We start from the raw sequence: 20,969 nt of genomic DNA, 5'->3' as shown, positions 1-20,969 counted from the left end.
AGAGTGTAATTGGACCATCATTTACGCCAACTCACTCTGGCTGTGTTGGGCTTAAACCAATTATCAGGTTGGGTCCTGAAATGGCCATCACACCCTTTATTGGCGTATTCAAGGGACCTAATGCTAGATCTAGGTGCCCGCTCGGGGCGCCTCTACAGCGCCCGAACCAATATTGTGTCAGATACGTTTCCGATCCTGTTCGGGCGCAGGAAGTGAGCGCTCTTAAATTGAACAGCTTTGCGTTGGTTTTCCGGAACGAGAGGCAATTTCACACTCCCGTACTGCGTCTGTGAGGGGAATCCTGCAGTCTATCGTGAGCCCCCCTGTCTCACTGCCGATTCCCAACTGTCTCACTGCCGATTCCCAACTGGCTCACTGCCGATCCCCCCCCAACTCACTGTTGAAACCCCCTCATCATCATCATCATATGCAGCCCCTCAAAATCGAGGAAGACTTGCTTCCACTCAAGTGAACAGTCCAATACGGGAATTACAGCCTCTGTCACAGGTGGGACAGACAGTGGTTGAAGGAAAGGGTGGGTGGGACTGGTTTGCCGCACGCTCTTTCCGCTGTTTGCGCTTGATTTCTGCATCCTCTCGGCGAGGAGAGTCGAGGTGCTCAGTACCCTCCTGGATGCTCTTCCTCCACTTAGGGCGGTCTTTGGCCAGGAAACACCCTGTTGAACACCCTTGATATTTGGCTCATGGTCCTTCTCTGCATAAAAAAGCATTGGGGTCATATTTATGTCATGGAACAACAACACCTTGCATTTGTATAGCGCCTTTAACGTAGTAACAATTCCTGCGTTTCACAGGAATGTTAAAAGACAAAAATTTTGACACCGTGCCACATAAGAAGATATTAGGACTGGTGACCCAGAGCTTGGTCACAGAGGGAGGTGTTAAGAAATCCAACTTTCACGTATTCATAGGGTGTCATCCACCTTAAATAACTCCTTCGATGACTCCCGAAACCCAGGAACTTAAATGGCAGTAGCGCGGCACAATTAGGGGGGTAATTCCAATGAGGAGAGGGAACCCCCAATTCTCCTCAAAAAGTCCTTTGTAAAATCATGGGGGCGGGATATTGCCCTTTTTTACAGCACCACTCGTGCCTCCGGGGGGGGGGTGGGGGGGGCGCTAATGGGACACAACGAGCTTGTGGCCCAGCGGTAGGGAAAGGTAGCCTCTCTCCGGCAAAATTGCCCCGGAGGTTTTTGGGGCGATGTGTCGTCAGCGCCGCGCCCCGCAATTAGCGCTCTGGGCTGGTGCGCGCACGGTGATGACATCATCACCGTGCGCGCCGACCCCTTTGCACCCCGCGAGGGAAATTGCCCTGCGGGTAGTGAGTATGGCAGACTCCCGCCAGGGCACCCCTTAAAGGTGAGGGGGGGGAGGGGGAGGGGGCCGTTTGCGCATGGGTCCTCATATTTTTCTGCTGGCCGCCTCTTCCGTCGGCCCGATGCTGGTGGCCCTCGCCTCAACCGGGCCCGGCACTCAACTTTGGACGGCCCGGTCAAGGCCATCGATGGTGCCCCAGTGGCCGCCAAAGGGACTGCAGAGCTCGCAGCGGCCCTCCCGTTTCATCAAAGGGGGCGGGGCGTTCCGCTGGGTCAGTGCTCGGCGGAGCGTCTGACCTTACCGGCGAGGCGCGGGTGTCCGGAGCGGCGCTCTACCGTCTCGGAAACGCCCCATACCACGGACGCGGCGCGCCTCTGATAAAGGAAGGGCCGAATTCCACGCCGGGGGGGGGGGGCGGGCGGAACATCCGGGCCGGCCGATAAATGTCCCGGCCCCGGAAGGTTAGGCCTCCAAACGGGGCGTGGGGCAATTTCGCCCCCCGCCCATGCTTTTCTCCCGCTCTGAATTGCCGCTATCGCCAGCTTGAGGTTTGTTTGCACCGCGCGCTAGCTGGCACACGCCTATCCTGTGCCACTCTGACGCTGTTGTGAACCCCTTTTCATCCAATCAGTTGGCGTCGACGCTGTCAGCTGCGGCTCAGTGGGAAGCACCCTCGCCTCCGAGTCTAGAAGGCCGTGGGTTCAAGTCCCACTCCAGAGGCCTGAGCACTCAATCGAGGCTGACACTCCAGTGCAGCGCTGAGGGAGCGCTGCACTGTCGGAGGTGCCGTCTTTCGGACGAGACATTTAACCGAGGTCCCCTCTGCTCTGTCAGGTGGGTATAAAAGATCCCACGGCACTATTCGGAAGCAGAGCAGGGGAATTCTCTCGTGTGTCCTGGCCAATATTTATCCCTCAATCAACATGACTAAAAAAGCAGATTATCCGGTCACGGTCACATTGCTGTTTGTGGGAGCTTGCTGTACCAAGTTGGCGTTTCCCACATTACAACAGTGACTGCACTTCAAAAAGTACGCTGTAAAGCGACCTGAGATCTTGAAAGGATTACAGAAATTGGCAGCTGAAAGACGGCGCCTCTGACACTGCAGCACTCCCTCAGCACTGCACTGGAAGTGCCAGCCTAGATTACGTTTCTTCATTTTTTCCTTCCGATGTTAACTTGTCAAGCAGTAAGATAACACGGCGAGCAAGGGATGGTAAACACTTGCAGGCGGTGAGAAAGTGGGTCAGTGGGTCGGACACCGCCACTTTGTTTCCGGGTTTCACGTTCCAAAACTCGACTGCCCGTGTCCTAACTCGCACCAAGTCCCGCTCACCCATCACCCCTGTGCTCGCTGACGTATATTGGCTTCCAGTTAAGCAACACCCCGATTTCAGAATTCTCATCCTTGTTTTCAAACCCCTCCACGGCCTCGCCCCTCCCTATCTCTGTCATCTACTCCAGCCCCACAAACCCCCCCCGAGATGTCTGCACTCCTCTAATTCTGCCCTCCTGAGCATCCCTGATTAGAATCGCTCAACCATCGGTGGCTGTGCCTTCTGTTGCCTGGGCCCCAAGCTCTGGAACTCCCTGCCTAAACCACTCCACCTCTCTACCTCTCTTTCCTCCTCCAAGACACTCCTCAAAACCTACCTCTGTGACCAAGCTTTTGGTCACCTGCCCAAATATGTGTGTATGTGGCTCGGTGTCAATTTAAAAAAAATCTCATAATATTCCCGTGAAGTGCCTTGGAACGTTTCACTACGTTAAAGGCGCTATATAAATACAGGTTGTTGTTGTTGTTGTTTGCGCTGGGACGCCCGTCAAAGTTGGACGAACTTCCATTGCTACTTGGGTGTTTTTTCGACAACAGTAAAAAGTAGACTCAATGGTGAGCAGAGGAGCAAGCAAGGAGAGTGAGGCGATGGAATCAATTGCTTGGATTCAAAAGTCCATTCATTTGAAAGCAATTACTCTGATAATAAGCTTTACTTAGCAACGCCTGGAGTCAAAGCAAACTTCATTATCTGAAGGTTTTCGCTTCTAACTAGATGGACGGAAATGACTTTCGAGTTGCAGTATTTTCCTCACTTTCTCCTGATCAACTGGGCTTATCTCCTAAGCCCAACATCCACCAGTGCCAAGCAAACAAACTCCTAAAGAGGGAAAAAACTCCCTCAATGATTCGTCTTCTAACACCACCCCGCCCCACCCTGTCTCTCCCACTCATCCCGCCATAGTGCTGACTATACTAACGGGGTACAGAGGCACCAATGCTTCCTTCCTCTTGGGGAGAGCACCTTTGAGCCGATGCATTCAAAAGGCTTGCTTCGCCGACGGGCGATGCAAAGTCCGGCACTGCAGGCTGGATTTTCCACTGGGGTAGGCTAGCCCCAGTGGGTCTCAAAGGAAAAGGAAGAACTTGCATTTATATAGCGCCTTTCAGGACCTCAGGACGTCTCAGAGCATTTCACAGACAGCTGAGTGCTTTTGAGGTAGAGTAATGTAGGAAATGAGGGAGCCAGGCTGCACACAGCAAGATCCCACAAGCAGCGACGAGATAAACGAGCAGATCACTTGTTAGGGTGTCGTTGGTCGAGGGATAACTATCATCTGGCACCAGGAGAAAACTCCCCTGCTCTATTTTGAAATAGTGCCGTGGGATCTTTATTGTACACCCGAGAGAGCAGACGGGGGCCTCGGTTTAATGTCTCATTCGAAAGACAACGCAACAACAACTTGTATTTATATAGCGCCTTTAACATAGTGAAACGTCCCAAGGTGCTTCACAGGAGTATTATGAGATAAAAATTTGACACCGAGCAGCACAAGGAGAGGTTTAGGAAGGGAGTTCCAGAGCTTGGGGCCCAGGCAACAGAAGGCACGGCCACCAATGGTTGAGCGATTATAATCAGGGATGCTCAGGGGGGCAGAATTAGAGGAGTGCAGACATCTCGGGGTATTGTGGGGCTGGAGGAGATTACAGAGATAGGGAGGGGGCGAGGCCATGGAGGAATTAGAAAATAAGGATGAGAATTTTGCAATCGAGGCGCTGCTTAACTGGAAGCCAATGTAGGGCAGCAAGCACAGGGGTGATGGGTGAGTGGGACTTGCTGTGAGTTAGGACACGGGCAGCCGAGTTTTGGATCACCCCTAGTTTACATAGGGTAGAATGTGGGAGGCCAGTCAGGAGTGTTTTGGAATAGTCAAGTCTAGAGGCAACAAAAGCATGGATGAGGGTTTCAGCAGCGGATGAGCTGAGGCAAGGGCGGAGACGGGTGATGTTACGGAGGTGGAAATAGATAGCCTTAGTTATGCTGCGGATAGGTGGTTGTAAGCTCATTTCAGGGTCACATGACACCAAGGTTGCAAACAGTCTGGTTCAGCCTCAGACAGAAGTTGGGGAGAGGAATGGAGTCAGAGGCTAGGGAACAGAGTTTGTGGCGGGGACCGAAAACAATGGCTTCGGTCTTCCCAATATTCAATTGGAGAAAATTTCTGCTCGTCCAGAATCGGATGTCAGACAAGCAGTCCGACAATTTAGAGACTGTGGAGGGGCCGAGAGAAGTGGTGGTGAGGTAGAGCTGAGTATGATCAGCGTACATGTGGAAACTGATGCTGTGTTTTCGGATGATGTCGTCATGGGGTAGCATGTATATGAGAAATAGGAGGGGCTGAGGATGGTCCTTGGGGGACACCAGAGGTAACGATGCTGGGGCGGGAACAGAAGCCGTTGCAGGTGATTCTCTGGCTACGATTAGATAGCTAAGAATGGAACCAGGCGAGTGCAGTCCCACCCAGCTGGACGATGGTGGAGAGGCTTTGGAGGAGGATGGAGTGGTCATCCGTGTCAAAGGCTGCAGACAGGTCAAGAAGGACGAGGAGGGAGAGTTTACCTTTGTCACAGTCACAAATCATGTCATTTGTGACTTTGATGAGAATAGTTTTGGTACTGTGGCAGGGGCAGATACTGGATTGGAGGGGTTCAAACATGGAGTTCCCGGAAAGATGGGCTCAGGATTTTGGAGGCGACAACAGGTTCAAGGACTTTGGAGAGGAAAGGGAGGTTGGAGATGGGGGCGGTAGTTTGCAAGGACGGAGGGGTCGAGGGTTGGTATTTTGAGGAGAGGGGTGATGATGGCAGATTTGAGGGAGAGGAGGACAGTGCCTGAGGAGAGAGAACCGTTAACAATGTCGGCTAACATGGGAGCCAGAAAAGGAAGTTAGGCAGTTTAGTGGGAATAGGGTCAAGGGAGCAGGAAGTGGGTCTCATGGACAGGATGAGCTCGGAGAGGTCATGAGGGGAGATTGGAGAGAAACTGGAGAAAGATGTGAGGTCAGGGTTGGGGTAGGGGGCTTCATTAATGGTTATGGGGAGCGGGCGGGGAAGTGGAGCTGAGTCCATGATCAGAGCAGCCATGATCTTATTGAATGGCGGAGCAGGCTCAAGGGGCCGAATGGTCGACTCCTGCTCCTATTTCTAAGCTTGGCTCGGAGGGCTAGGGGAAGGAAGGGAAGAGGCAGAGGCGGCTGAGTGGATGGTCTCAATCTTAGAGAAAAAGAAGTTCATGAGCTCCTCACACTTCTTGTCGGAGGTGAGGGTGGAGACTGGGGAGAGGGATTTAAAAAGACGGTTAGCAGTGGAAAATAGAAGCCGGGATTTAGCTTTACATTCCAGAACGATTCTGGAATAGTGAGCGATTTTGGCAGACGAGAGCTTTGTGTTGTCCAGCCAGATCTGGCGGTGAATGGCTAAACCAGTTGTCCGCCATGTCCGTTCAAGTCTGTGTCCCTTGGATTTGAGGGAGCGAAGATCAGGGTTGTGTCAGGGGGAACGGCCAGGGTGAGAGAGACGAATTGTTTTAATAGGGACTAAGTCATACAACCCGAATAAATCAGTTGGGGTCAATTGCTAGCACACTCGCCTCTGAATCAGAGGGTTGTGGATTCATAAGAACATAAGAGATAGGAGCAGGAGTAGGCCATTTGGCCCCTCGAGCCCGCTCCGCCATTCAAAAAGGTCATGGCAGATTTCGGATGCCCCCAAAAGTATGTCACCATCCTCCGCCTGCTCCACGACGACATGCAGGCCATGATCCTTACCAACAGATCCATCACAGACCCAATTCATGTCCGAACTGGGGTCAAGCAGGGCTGCGTCATCGCCTCAACCCTCTTCTCAATCTTCCTTGCTGTCATGCTCCACCTCACAGTTCTGGAGTGGAACTAAACTACAGAACCAGTGGGAAGCTGTTCAACCCTCGCCGTCTCCAGGTCAGGTCCAAGACTACTCCAACCTCTGTCGTTGAGCTAGTACGCGGACGACGCCTGTGTCTGTGCACACACAGAGGCTGAACTCCAGGACATAGTCGACATATTTACCGAGGCGTATGAAAACATGTCAAGCCCCCTCATAATCTTATACGTTTCGATAAGATCACCTCTCATTCTTTTGAATTCCAATGAGTAGAGGCCCAACCTACTCAACCTTTCCTCATAAGTCAACCCTCATCCCCGGAATCAACCTAGTGAACCTTCTCTGAACTGCCTCCAAAGCAAGTATATCCTTTCTTAATTTTTGGAAACCAAAATTGCACGCAGTATTCCAGGTGTGGCCTCACCAATACCCTGTATAACTGTAACAAGACTTCCCTGCTTTTATACTCCATCCCCTTCGCAAAAAATACCATTGGCCTTCTTGATCACTTACTGTACCTGCATACTATCTTTTGTGTTTCATGCACAAGTACCCCCAGGTCTCGCTGTACTGCGGCACTTTGCAATCTTTCTCCATTTAAATAATAACTTGCTCTTTGATTTTTTTCTGCCAAAGTGCATGACCTCACACTTTCCAACATTATACTCCATCTGTCAAATTTTTGCCCACTCACTTAGCCTGTCTATATCCTGTTGCAGATTTTTTGTGACCTCCTCACAAATTGCTTTTCTTCCCATCTTTGTATTGTTAGCAAACTTGGCTACATTACACTCAGTCCCTTCTTTCAAGTCATTAATATAGATTGTAAATAGTTGGGGTCCCAGCACTGATCCCTGCGGCACCCCACTAGTTACTGGTTGCCAACCAGCGAATGAACCATTTATCCCGACTCTTTGTTCTCTGTTAGTTAGTTCTTCTGAACTTTATTGATCACTCCTTTCAATATTGCCCACTGCCTCGTTGACTGTGTCAGCATTTACCTCCAGTTTATCTCCTTTAGATCTATCCTCATTTCTTCATCATTGGCTTTCTTCTTATCTATTGCTTTGGCATTTGTACCAATGATATGATTATCTTAAAATCTCTTTATCTTGTGATCAGCACTCCCTAAATGTTTTCGTGTGCTTACTTCTCTTATCTGCAATGATATCAGGGCTTGGAGGGTTGCATAATCTAGGCTTGTGTTCTGTTGTGTATGGAAGATTGAGGGCTGTTCTGATTGATGTGTCTAAAGTATCAAAAAGATTTGATAGGGTAGAGAGAGAAAATATTTCCTGTGATGGGGATTCAAGAATGAAGGGACATGATCTTAAAATTAGAGCCAAATCATTTAGCAGGTAAAACAGGAAGCATCTTTCACTGAAAGGGTAGTAGATATCCAGACTTGTCTCCCCCCAAAAAAGCTATGGATTCTGGGGGACAATTGGAGCTTTCACGACTGAGATTGATAGACTGTAGTTAGCTAAAGGGATCAGGGATATGGATCTATGGCGGCTAAATGAAGTTGAGGTATAGATCAGTCATGAGCTAATTAAATAGCAAAGCAGGTTGGAGGGACTGAATGGCATATTCCTGTCTTATGCTCTGGTTCATTTCTCATTAATAGATCTAGCAATACAAGCAACAAGATGTGGACAACATTTAGGCTGGGTTGATAAGTGGCAAGTAATATTTATGCCACACAAGTGCCAGGCAATGACCATCTCCAACAAGAGAAACTCTAACCACCTTCCCCATGACAGTCAACAGCATTACCATCACCGAATCCCCCACCATCAACATCCGGGGGGTGAGGGGGTCACCATTGACCAGAAACTCAATTGGACCGGTCACACACAAATACCGTGGCAACAAGAGCAGGTCAGAGGCTGGGTATTCTGCGGCGAGTGTCTCACCTCCTGACTCCCCCAAAACCTTTCTACCATCTACATGGCTCAAAGCAGCCCACTTGATTGGCACCCCATCCACCACCTTAAACATTCACTCCCTCCACCACCGGTGCACCGTGGCTGCAGTGTGTACCATCTACAAGATGCACTGCAGCAACTCGCCAAGGCTTCTTCGGCAGCACCTCCCAAACCCACGACCCTTGCTACCCAGAAGGTCAAGGGCAGCCGGTGCGTAGGAACACCACCACCTCCAAGTTCAAAGTCATGGGTTTGGGTGGGAGAATTCAGGAAAGAATACATTTAAAAGCAGCAAGGGAAATGTCAAGGCTCTCGAGCAGAGTAGAGTTTGGGGTAAAAATAAGCAGCGTGGGTCAGGAAGGGATAGAGAAAGTAACAAAGGTAATAGGGCAGCAGTGATTATGGTTTCATCAGGGAAAAATAGAAAAAAAGTTAAAGCTAAAGGCACTATATCTGAATGCGTGAAGGTTTTTGGATATTAAGGGAATTAAGGGATATGGGGACGGTGCAGGAAAGTGGGGTTGAGGTAGAAAATTAGCCATGATCTTATAGTCTGGCGGAGCAGGCTCGAGGGGCCGAATTGCTTACTCCTGCTCCTAGTTCTTATGTTTGTATGTTCTTATACGCAACAAAATAAATGAATTTATAGCGCAGATAGAAATTAATAGGTTTGATCGAATAGCCATTATGGAGACAAGGGGGCTGAAATTGATGAACTTGCCGCCGACTGCCACCCACTGCCACCCACTGACACACCCTGCCACCCACTGCCACTCACTGCAACCCCTGCCACTCACTGCCACCCACTGTCACCCCCTTCCACCCACTGCCACTCACTGCCACCCCCTGCCACTCACTGCCACCCACTGCCATCCCCTGCCGCCCCCTGCCACCCACTGCCACCCACTGTCACCCACTGCCACCCCCTGCCGCCCCCAGCCACCCACTGCCACTCACTGCCACCCACTGCCATCCACTGCCACCCCCTGCCACCCACTGCCACTCACTGCCACTCCCTGCTGCCCCCTGCCACCCACTGCCACCCACTGCCACCCCCTGCCACTCACTGCCACCCACTGCCACTCACTGTCACCCCCTGCCACTCACTGCCACCCACTGCCACTCACTGTCACCCCCTGCCACTCACTGCCACTCACTGCCACCCCTTGCCACTCACTGCCACCCACTGCCACCCCCTGCCGCCCCCTGCCACCCACTGCCACCCACTGTCACCCACTGCCACCCCCTGCCGCCCCCAGCCACCCACTGCCACTCACTGCCACCCACTGCCACCCACTGCCACCCCCTGCCACTCACTGCCACCCACTGCCACTCACTGTCACCCCCTGCCACTCACTGCCACTCCCTGCCGCCCCCTGCCACCGACATTCCTCTGCTCGAAGTGCCCAGTGCCACTCTCGATGTGGCCTGGAGCCGGCGGGAGGGGAAAGCCGCCGGAAAGCGCCCGCCGATGTCAGCGAACGGCCGATGCGGGTAAGTAGACTCCCGTCCGCCGAGTTGCCAGATTGGTGCGGGCGGGAGTCGGCGGTGAACCGTCGGGTGGAGGCAGCTCTGTCCTGAATGGTGAGTGTCAAGATCCTGTAAAAAAAGGTAAGTGGAATGGTTTAAATTATTTCTTTATAGGGACTTACCTGGATGGGGTCCCCTGAAGGTCCTCAGATGTTTTTTTTTAAAGTTAGTGGTGATTTTTATTTTTACCTCTTTGACCCTCCGTGGGCCCGACTCCATCCTCGGCAGCACTTGGGCGGCAAGCGCCTCTGCCGCCGAGAATGAGACCTCACGCCGGCTGCCGCCTAGATTGGCGGCGTAAGTCATTGATTTGCCACCCGCCGACCTTCAAGGGATCCCGGCGATGGAAACCCCGCCCAGAGTACCGTCCGGTACCTCGGCAGCCATCGGCGGCACTTTGTGTGGCACTTGGGCGGGCGGAGGTCTTGACCAAATTCGGCCCCAAGGTTGCAAAGTGACCAAGGTTGGGAACTAAATATTCTCGGATACTTAACTTTTAGAAGAGATAGGCAAAATGGAAAAGGCATAGCCCTGATAATAATGGATGGGATAAAAACAATAGAGAGAAAGATTCTTGGCTCAAAAAATCAAAAAGTAGTTTAAGCTAAGAAACAGCAAGGGGCAGAAAACATTGGTGGGAGTTTTTTTATAGGCCCCCAAACAGTAGTAGTAATGCAGGGAACAGTATAAATCAGGAAATTAGAGGTGCATGTAACAAAGGTAACACAGTAATCATGGGAACGTTAATCTACATATAGACTGGGCAAACCAAATTTGCAGTAATAGTGTGGAGGACAAGTTTATGGAATGTATCCAAGATAGTTTTCTAGATCAGTATGTTGAGGAATCAACTAGGGAACAGACTAATTTAGATCTAGTATTTTGTGCAATGAGAAAGGGTTAATTAATAACTTTGTCGTAAAAGGGGCCTTTAGGGAAGAGTGACCATAATATGATAGCATGTTATATTGAGTTTGAAAGTGATTTAGTTAAGTCCAAAACTAGGGTCTTAAATCTAAACAAAGCAAACTATGTAGCTATGAGGGGTGAGTTGGCTAAGGTAGATTGGGGAACTATGTTAAAAGGTATGATGGAGACAAGCAATAGATAGCATTTAAAGAATTAATACATGATTTACAACAAATATACATTCATTTAAGGTACAAAAACCCCACAGGAAAAGTGGTCCAACCGTGACTAACAAGAGAAGTTAAAGATAATATTAGATCAAAGGAAGAGCTTATAATGTTGCCAACAAAGTAGTAAGCCTAAGAATTGGGAGGATTTTAGAATTTAGTAAAGGAGGACCAAAATATTGATAAGGAAAGCGAATAAAGAATATGAGAGTAAATTAGCAAGAGACATAAAAACAGATTGTAAACGTTTCTATAGGTATGTAAATAAGAAGAGATTAGCGAAAGTAAATGTGGGCCCATTAGAGGCAGTGTCAGGAGAAATTATAATAAGGAAATGGCAGAGACATTAAACAAATAATTTTTATCTGTTTTCTCGGTAGAAGACACAAAAACATTCTGCAAGGGTCTAGAGAGAATGAGGAACTTAAAGAAATCAGTGTAAGTAAAGACATAGTACTGGAGAAATTAATGGATCTCAGTGGCGATAAATCTCCTGGACTTGACGACCTGCATCCTAGAGTTATAAAAAAGTTAGCTGCAGGGATAGTGGATGCACTGATATTCCCTAGAATTCCCTAGATTCTAGAGCAGTCCCCAAGCATTGGAAGGTAGCAAACATAACCCCGCTATTTAAGAAAGGAGGAAGAGAAAAAACAGGGAACTACAGGCCAGTTAGCCTGACATCAGTACTGTAGTAGGGAAAATGCTAGAATCTATTATTAGGGACGTGGTAACAGGGTACTTAGAAAATCATAATAATATTAGGCAGAGTCAATATGAAAGGAAAATCATGCTTGACAACTCTGTTACAGTTTTTTGAAGATGTAACTAGTCGGATGGATAAAGGGGCACCAGTAGATGTAGTGTATTTGGATTTTCAAAAGCATTCGATAAAGTGCCAGACAAGAGGTTACTGCACAAAATTAGGACGCATGGGATTGGGGGCAACATATTAGCATAGATTGAGGATTGGTTAATGGGCAGAAAACAGAGATAAACGGGACTATTTCAGGTTGGCAGGCTGTAATTAGCGGGGTACCGCAAGGATCAGTGCTGGGGCCTCAGCTATTTACAATCTATATTAATGACCTAGATGAAGGGACTAAGTGTAATGTATCCAAATTTGCTGATGATACAAAGTTAGGTGGGAAAGTAAGCTGTGAGGAGGACACAATGAGGCTGCAGAGAAATATATAGACAGGTTGACTGAGTGGACAAGAACATGGCAAATGGAATACAATATGGGGAAGTGTGAAGTTATCCACTTTGTCAGGAAAGAAAAAAAAGCTGAATATTTTTTAAATGATGAGAGACTGGGAAATGTTGGCATTCAAAGGTACATGAATTATAGAAAGTTAACGTGCAGGTACAGCAAGAATTAGGAAAGCAAATGGTATGTTAGCTTTTGTTATAAAGGGATTAGAGTAAAACAGTCTTACTGCAATTATACAGGGCATTGGTGAGGCCTCACCTGGAGTACTTGTACAGTTCTGGTCTCCTTACCTAAGGAAAGACATACTTGCCTTAGAGGGAGTGCAACAAAGGTTCACTAGACTGGTTCTTGGGATGAGGGGATTGCCCTGTGTGAGGGATTGAGTAGACTAGGCCTATATTCCCTCGAGTTTAAGAGGTGATCTAATTGAAATATATAAAATTCTTAAGGGGCTTGACAGGGTTAATGCTGAGAAGATATTCCCTCTGGCTGGGGAATCTAGAACATGGGGTCACAATCTCAGAATAAGGGGGGTGGCCATATAGGACTGAGATGAGGAGAAATTTCTTCATAAGAACATAAGAATTAGGAACAGGAGTAGGCCATCGAGCCCCTCGAGCCTGCTCCGCCATTCAATAAGATCATGGCTGATCTGGCCGTGGACTCAGCTCCACTTACCCGCCCTCCCCCCGTAACCCTTAATTCCTTATTGGTTAAAAATCTATCTATCTGTGACTTGAATACATTCAATGAGCTAGCCTCAACTGCTTCCTTGGGCAGAGAATTCCACAGATTCACAACCCTCTGGGAGAAGAAATTCCTTCTCAACTCGGTTTTAAATTGGCTCCCCCATATTTTGAGGCTGTGCCCCCTAGTTCTAGTCTCCCCTACCAGTGGAAACAACCTCTCTGCCTCTATCTTGACTATCCCTTTCATGATTTTAAATGTTTCTATAAGATCACCCCTCATCCTTCTGAACACCAACGAGTAAAGACCCAGTCTACTCAATCTATCATCATAAGGTAACCCCCTCATCTCCAGAATCAGCCTAGTGAATCGTCTCTGTACCCCCTTCAAAGCTAGTATATCCTTCCTTAAGTAAGGTGACCAAAACTGCACGCAGTACTCCAGGTGCGGCCTCACCAATACCCTATACAGTTGCAGCAGGACCTCGCTGCTTTTGTACTCCATCCCTCTCGCAATGAAGGCTAACATTCCATTCGCCTTCCTGATTACCTGCTGCACCTGAAAACTAACTTTTTGGGATTCATGCACAAGGACCCCCAGGTCCCTCTGCATCTCAGCATGTTGTAATTTCTCCCCATTCAAATAATATTCCCTTTTACTGTTTTTTTTCCCAAGGTGGATGACCTCACACTTTCCGATATTGTATTCCATCTACCAAACCTTCGCCCATTCGCGTAACCTATCTAAATCTCTTTGCAGCCTCTCTGTGTCCTCTACACAACCCGCTTTCCCACTAATCTTAGTGTCATCTTCAAATTTTGTTACACTACAATCTGTTCCCTCGTCCAGGTCATCTATGTATATTGTAAACAGTTGTGGTCCCAGCACCGATCCCTGTGGCACACCACTAACCACCGATTTCCAACCCGAAAAGGACAATTTATCCCGACTCTCTGCTTTCTGTTCGCCAGCCAATTCTCTATCCATGCTAATACATTTCCTCTGACTCCGCGTACCTCTATCTTCTGCAGTAACCTTTTGTGTGGCACCTTATCGAATGCCTTTTGGAAACCTAAATACACCACATCCATCGTTACACATCTATCCACCATGCTCGTTCACTCAAACGGTTCTGAATTTTTGGAATTCTCTACCTCAGAGGGCTGTGGATGCTTAGTCTTTGAGTATATTCAAGACAGAGATCGATACATTTTTGGATACCAAGGGATTTAAGGAATAGTACGGGAAGGTGGAGTTGAGGTAGAAGATCAGCCATGATCTTGGTGGCGCAGGCTCGAAGGGCCAAATAGCCAGCTCCAGCTCCTATTTCTTATGTTCTTATGTTCCCGTTTAAGTCACACACCATCCTGACTTGGAAATATATCGCCATTCCTTCATCATCGCTGGGCCAAAATCCTGGAACTCCCTCCCTAAGAGTACTGTGGGAGTATCTTCACCAGACGGACTGCAGCGGTTCAAGAAGGCGGCTCACCATCACCTTCTCCAGGACAATTAGGGATGGTCAATAAATTCTGGCCTTGCCAGCGACACTCACATCCAGTCATTGAATTTTAAAAAATAGGGAAACACGGTCAGGAAACTGTGGGGAGTGGGGAGTGCAGCAGAGAGTTCGAAAGTGGCTCCTCTCCTCCAGCAAATAGTTTAACTGTCAGCATAGGCAGTCCCTCGGAATCGAGGAAGACTTGCTTCCACTCTTAACATGAGTTCTTAGATGGCTGTACAGTCCAATACGAGAACCACAGTCTCTGTCGCAGGTGGGACAGAGAGTCGTTGAGGGTAAGGGAGGGTGGAACAGGTTTGCCGCACGCTCCTTCCGCTGCCTGCGCCTGATTTCTGCACGCTCTCAGCGATGAGACTCGAGGTGCTCAGCGCCCTCCCGGATGCACTTCCTCCACTTAGGGCGGTCTTTGGCCAGGGACACCCATGTTCGGTGGGGATGTTGCACTTTATCAGGGAGGCTTTGAGAGGGTGTCCTTGAAACATTTCCGCTGCCCACCTTTGGCTTGTTTGCCGTGAAGGAGTTCCGAGTAGAGCGCTTGCTTTGGGAGTCTCGTGTCTGGCATGCGAACTATGTGGCCTGCCCAGCGGAGTTGATCAAGTGTGGTCAGTGCTTCGATGCTGGGGATGTTGACCGATGATTGGTCGAGGACACTAATGTTGGTGCGTCTTGCCTCCCAGGGGATTTGTAGGATATTGCGGAGATATCGTCGGTGGTACTTCTCCAGCGACTTGAGGTGTCTACTGTACATGGTCCATGTTTCTGAGCCATACAGGAGGGTGGGTATTACTACAGCCCTGAGACCATGAGCTTGGTGGCAGTTTTGAGGGCCTGGTCTTCAAACACTCTTTTTCTCAGGTGGCTGAAGGCTGCACTGGCGCACTGGAGGCGGTGTTGAATCTCGTCGTCAATGTCTGCTCTTGTTGATAGGAGGCTCCCGAGATATGGAAAGTGGTCCACGTTGTCCAGGACCAGCCGTGGATCTTGATGAATGGGGGGAAGTGCTGTGCGGTGAGGACAGGCTGGTGGAGGACACCTTTGTCTTACTGATGTTTAGCGTAAGGCCCATGCTTTCGTATGCCTCAGTAAATACGTCGACTATGTCCTGGAGTTCAGTCTCTGTATGTGCGCAGACGCGGGCGTCGTCCGTATACTGTAGCTCGACGACAGAGATTGGGGTGGTCTTGGACCTGGCCTGGAGACGGCGATGGTTGAACAGGTTCCCACTGGTTCTGTAGTTTTATTCCACTCCAGCGGGGAGCTTGTTGACTGTGAGGTGGAGCATGGCAGCGAGGAAGATTGAGAAGAGGGTTGGGATGATGACGCAGCCTTATTTGACCCCGGTGTGGATGTGGATTGGGTCTGTAATGGATCTGTTGGTAAGGATCACGGCCTGCATGTCGTCGTGGAGCAGGTGGGGGATGGTGACGAACTTTTGGGGGCATCCGAAGCGGAGGAGGACGCTCCATAGACCCTCACGGTTGACAGTGTCAAAGGCCTTTGTAAGGTCGAAGAAGGCCGTATATAAGGGCTGGTGCTGTTCCCTGCATTTTTCCTGCAGCTGTCGCGCTGCAAAGATCATGGCCATTATGCCCCATAGGGGATGAAATCCACACTGTGACTCCGGGAGGAGCTCCTCAGCCACTGGGAGACGACGATTGAGGAGGACTCTAGTGACGACCTTCTCAGTGGCTGATAACAGGGAGATTCCTCTGTAGTTGCCGCAGTCGGACTTGTCCCCTTTTTTAAAGATGGTCACGATCACTGCATCTCTGAGATCTCCCGGCATGCTCTCCTCCCTCCAGCTGAGAGCGATAAGGTCATGTATTTGCGCCAGTAGTGCCTCTCTGTCATACTTTAGCGCTTCAGCAGGGATTCCATCCGCAACCGTAGCCTTGTTGTTTTTAAGCTGTCTTATGGCTTTTTCTACCTCATGCAGTGTTGGGGTTTTACTGAGGTGGTGGTGGGTAGCATGCTGCGGGATGGACACTCGAGTCAAACGCAGAGTCTCGATTGAGGAGATCTTCGAAGTGCTTCTTCCAGCGGGCCCTGACTGCCTCGGTGTCCTTGATGAGTGTCTCCCTGTTTTTGGCCAGCAGTGGGTGGGGCCCTGGCTGTTCAGACCGTAGAAACCTCGCACATCATGGCTGTCGGCCAGTTGCTGTATCTCCTGTGCTTTCTCCATCCACCACCTGTTCTTTAGGTCCCGGTTTTTTGTTGGACCTCAGCCTTGAGCTGCTTTGCTGCTCCCAAGTTGGGTTGTTAGTTAAGGCTCAGAAATGCCCTGCGCTTGCAATCTATTAGCTCTTGGATCTCCTGAACATTTTCATCAAACCAGTCCTGGTGTTTTCTTGTCGAGTGACCAAGCGTCTCCTTGCAGACACTGGTTATGGAGGCCTGGAGGGCAGACCAAGCGCTGTGGACATTCTGCATCTCGGGGTCATCAAGGCACGCCAGGTTAGCTGTGAGGCGCTGACTGTATAGGGCTCTCTTAGCTGGGTCTTTAAGTGCCCCGTCATTGGTTTTTTTGTGGCACTGCTTCTGCTGCCCCCTCCGCTTTGGGGCTATGTTGATGTCGATGATGGATCGGATTAGGCGGTGGTCCGTCCAGCAGTCGTCAGCTCCTGTCATGGCGCGGGTGACACGCACATCCTTGCGATCCCTGTCTCGGACGATGACATAGTCGAGCAGGTGCCAGTGTTTGGAGCGAGGGTGTTGCCACGATGCCTTGTATTTGTCCCTCTGGCGGAACAAGGTGTTAGTGATGAGAAGTTCATGCTCTAGACATTTTGTCAGGAGTAGGTTACCGCTGGAGTTGGCTTTTCCTACCCCCTATCTGCCAATCACGCCTCCCCAGAGGGCCGTGTCCTTGCCGACCCTGGCATTGAAGTCACCGAGGAGGATCAGTTTGTCGTCCGCGGGGACGCGGGTCAGGGATTTTTCGAGGTTGGAGTAGAAACCCTCTTGGTTTCACCCGTTGTATCGAGTGTTGGGGCATACGCACTGATGACTGTGGCGCTTTGATTCTGGGATAGAGTGAGTCGAAGAGTCATGAGGCGTTCGTTAACCCCACTGGGGTATCATGTTACTGATAGCTTGTGAAATCTCTCTCAGGTTGAATATGAAAAGATAAGATAATAGATGAGATAGCAATTGTCAAATTTGCTTTATAGCCACAATAGGTTTGTAAAAGAAAGACTTACATTTACATCACATCTTTCACCAGGACGACCCAAAGTGAATTACAGGCAGTGAAGTTCTTTTTTCAAATGTAGTCACTGTTGTAATGTGGGCAACGTGGCAGCCAATTTGCGCACAGCAAACTCCCACAAACAGCAATGTGATAATGTCCGGATAATCTGTTTTAGTGATATTGATTGAGGAATAAATATTGACCAAGACACTTCAGAATAGTGGCGTGGGATCTATGGTGGCAAAATTGGGATACTTTGCGCTCGGGCTGGCGAGAACAGGACCTACCGTTAAATTGCGCGGGATTGTGTGACGGCACGAAACGTTTGCGACCATCTTCAGTCAGAAGTGCCGAGTGGATGATCCATATCGGCCTCCTCCTGAGGTCCCCACCATCACAGAAGCCAATCTTAAGCCAATTCGGTTCACTCCACGTGATATCAAGAAATGGCTGAGCGCACTGGATACAGCAAAGACTATGGGCCCCGATAACATCCTGACTGTCGTGCTGAAGTCTTGTGCTCCAGAACTCTCCGTGCCGCTAGTCAAGCTGGTGCAGTACAGCTACAACACTGGCATCTACCCGACAATGTGGAACCCTTCAGGACAAATCCAATCCGGCCAATTACCGCCCCAGCAGTCCACTCTCAATCATCAGCAAAGTGATGGAAGGTGTCGTCGACAGTGCTATCAAGCGGCGTTTACTCACCAATAACCTGCTCACCGATCCTCAGTTTAGGTTCAGCCAGGATCACTCGGCTCCAGACCTCATTACAGCCTCGGTCCAAACATGGACAAAAGGGCTGAATTCCAGAGGCGAGATGAGAGTGACTGCCCTCGACATCACGGCAGCATTTGACCGAGTGTGGCACCAAGGAGCAGCGGGAAAACTCTCCACTGGCTGGAGTCATACCTAGCACAAAGGAAGAAGGTTGTGGTTGTTGGAAATCAATCATCTCAGCCCCAGGATATCGCTGCAGGAGTTCCTCAGGGCGGTGTCCTAGGCCCAACCATCATCAGCTGCTTCATCAATGACCTTCCCTCCATCATAAGGTCAGATGTGGAGATGTTCGCTGATGACTGCACAGTGTTCAGTTCCATTCACAACTCCCCAGATAATGGAGCAGTCCATGCCCACATGCAGCAAGACCTGGACAACATTCAGGCTTGGGCTGATAAGTGGCAAGTAACACACAAGTGCCAGGCAATGACCATCTCCAACAAGCGAGAGTCTAACCACCGCCACTTGACAGTCAACATTACCATCGCCGAATCCCCCACCAACAACCTCCTGGGGTTCACCATTGACCTGAAACTTAACTGGGCCAGCCACATAAATACTGTGGCTACAAGAACAGGTCAGAGGCTGAGTATTCTGCGGCGAGTGTCTCCCCTCCTGACTCCCCAAAGCCTTTCCACCATCTACAAGGCACAAGTCAGGAGTGTGATGGAATACTCTCCACTTGCCTGGATGAGTGCAGCTCCAACAACACTCACGAAGCTCAACACCATCCAGGACAAAGCAGCTCGCTTGATTGGTACTCCATCCACCACCTTAAACATTCACTCCTGGGACACCGTGGCTGCAGTGTGTACCATCTATAAGATGCACTGCAGCAACTTGCCAAGGCTTCTTTGGCAGCGCCTCCCAAACCCACAACCTCTACCACCTAGGAACACAAGGGCAACATGGCACATGGGAACAACACCACCTCCAAGTTTCCCTCCAAGTCGCACACCATCCTGACATGGAAATATATCGGCCGTTCCGTCATCGTCGCTGGGTCAAAATCCTGGAACTCCCTCCCTAACAGCACTGTGGGAGCACCTTCGCCACACGGACTGCAGCGGTTCAAGAAGGCGGCTCACCACCACCTTCTCGAGGGCAATTAGGGATGGGCAATAAATGCTGGCCTTGCCAGCGACGCCCACATCCTCTCAACGAATAAAAAAAAAATCACGCAGTAAAGACAAATAAGAAAAGAGAGCGGAGTAGAGAGATAAACTACCAATGCCACTTGACGTTGTCCTGCGGCCCATTGATACTTTTTAGGTGGCACCTTGGTATAGCGCTCGCACCTGCAAATCGCGCACCTCAAATTTGCCTGACATTGAGAGTCCAGTGTGTTTTAACAATCTAGGCCACAGATTGAGCAAATAATTTAGCTTGTGAGATTGATTATGCCCTGTATGGTCTAGATTGTAAATAGCTACCTTGTTTAATTTGTGTAGCTTTTATGATCAATGACTTGGACGACCTCGGTTTCTATTTGAGTTGCACTTAATTCCGAATTAATAAGATCCATTTTGTACAGGCCTTCGCTCGACAGACCTGTGTTACTCCCACGCCGATCAGGAACTGGGTTGAGGAGGTCCTCAATTCATTCAATTGGGACCCCCTTTACTGGGGCCTCATGGGGGTGAGACAACAGGACACCACCCACTGATACTCAACGACATTATTAATTCTACGGGAGGGGGCGGGGTGGGAAAATGGAGGAAAAGCACAAAACAACAAAGGGAGACAAAAGATTGACCCTCAGAAATGGCAATGCCACGACAATATAGTAAGTAAATGATCAGTGGAAAATACTGCGGTTTATGACTATGCCAAGTCCTGATTGCCCGTTCCAAAAGATTCCCCCCCTCTGTCGACATGCCTTTCTGTTAACTCATCGCCCGCTACGGAGCAAAGGTGAAGGCCACACTTTGCTGCCTGCACCACTTTTCATTGTTCGCTTTATCACCTGCCCACCTGAGATTGCGACAGGTTGCGCATTAGAATTCCGCGCTCTTGGCTCGGCGGGGAGGGGAGGGGAGGAGGGGTTGGGACGGGAGGGGAGGGGTTGGGAAGGGAGGAGAGGGGTTGGGACCCACTGCACCGCACTTGACACGGACCTCAGCGGACGGTGGGGGGGTGGGAGGGGGGGGTGGGGGGGGGGCGCAGGTTGAAGCTCGGCCACACTCCCGACATGAAGATGCTGAGCTGGTGCCGTGCCTGGAGCACTGCCTTTCTCGTGGCAACCGTGAGTACTCTTTGCCCATTGACAAGGCGTTGGCTTCGCTCAACCCCCCCCCCCCATCTCCCCCGAAACCCCTCTTCCACATGCAGCTCAGGAGGGTCGAGTTACTGAGGAGTGGGGGGGGGGGCGGATTTGAAGAGAAGTTGAACCGAAACCTCTTACCTTTTAATATTCTGTGTTGTTCAATGGGTTCTGTTGCATTCC

General features: G+C 49.8%; 1 protein-coding gene across 1 annotated transcript in view; it reads left to right on the top strand.

The window, feature by feature from the left end:
- The first annotated feature begins 1,416 nt into the window (after positions 1–1,416).
- Positions 1,417–20,969, top strand: part of LOC139264167 (growth hormone-releasing hormone receptor-like) — a 111,428-nt gene continuing 91,875 nt past the window's right edge. Inside the window, exon 1 of the mRNA XM_070880253.1 lies at positions 1,417–1,611. Within this exon, the coding sequence (XP_070736354.1) occupies positions 1,417–1,611 (195 nt within the window). The remainder of the gene's footprint in view (positions 1,612–20,969) is intronic.

This window comes from Pristiophorus japonicus, chromosome 5, assembly GCF_044704955.1.
Source record: "Pristiophorus japonicus isolate sPriJap1 chromosome 5, sPriJap1.hap1, whole genome shotgun sequence".
NCBI classification, from domain to species: domain Eukaryota; kingdom Metazoa; phylum Chordata; class Chondrichthyes; family Pristiophoridae; genus Pristiophorus; species Pristiophorus japonicus.
The sequence above is the reverse complement of the archived record's forward strand: the minus strand, read 5'-3'. Positions and strand labels throughout refer to the sequence as shown.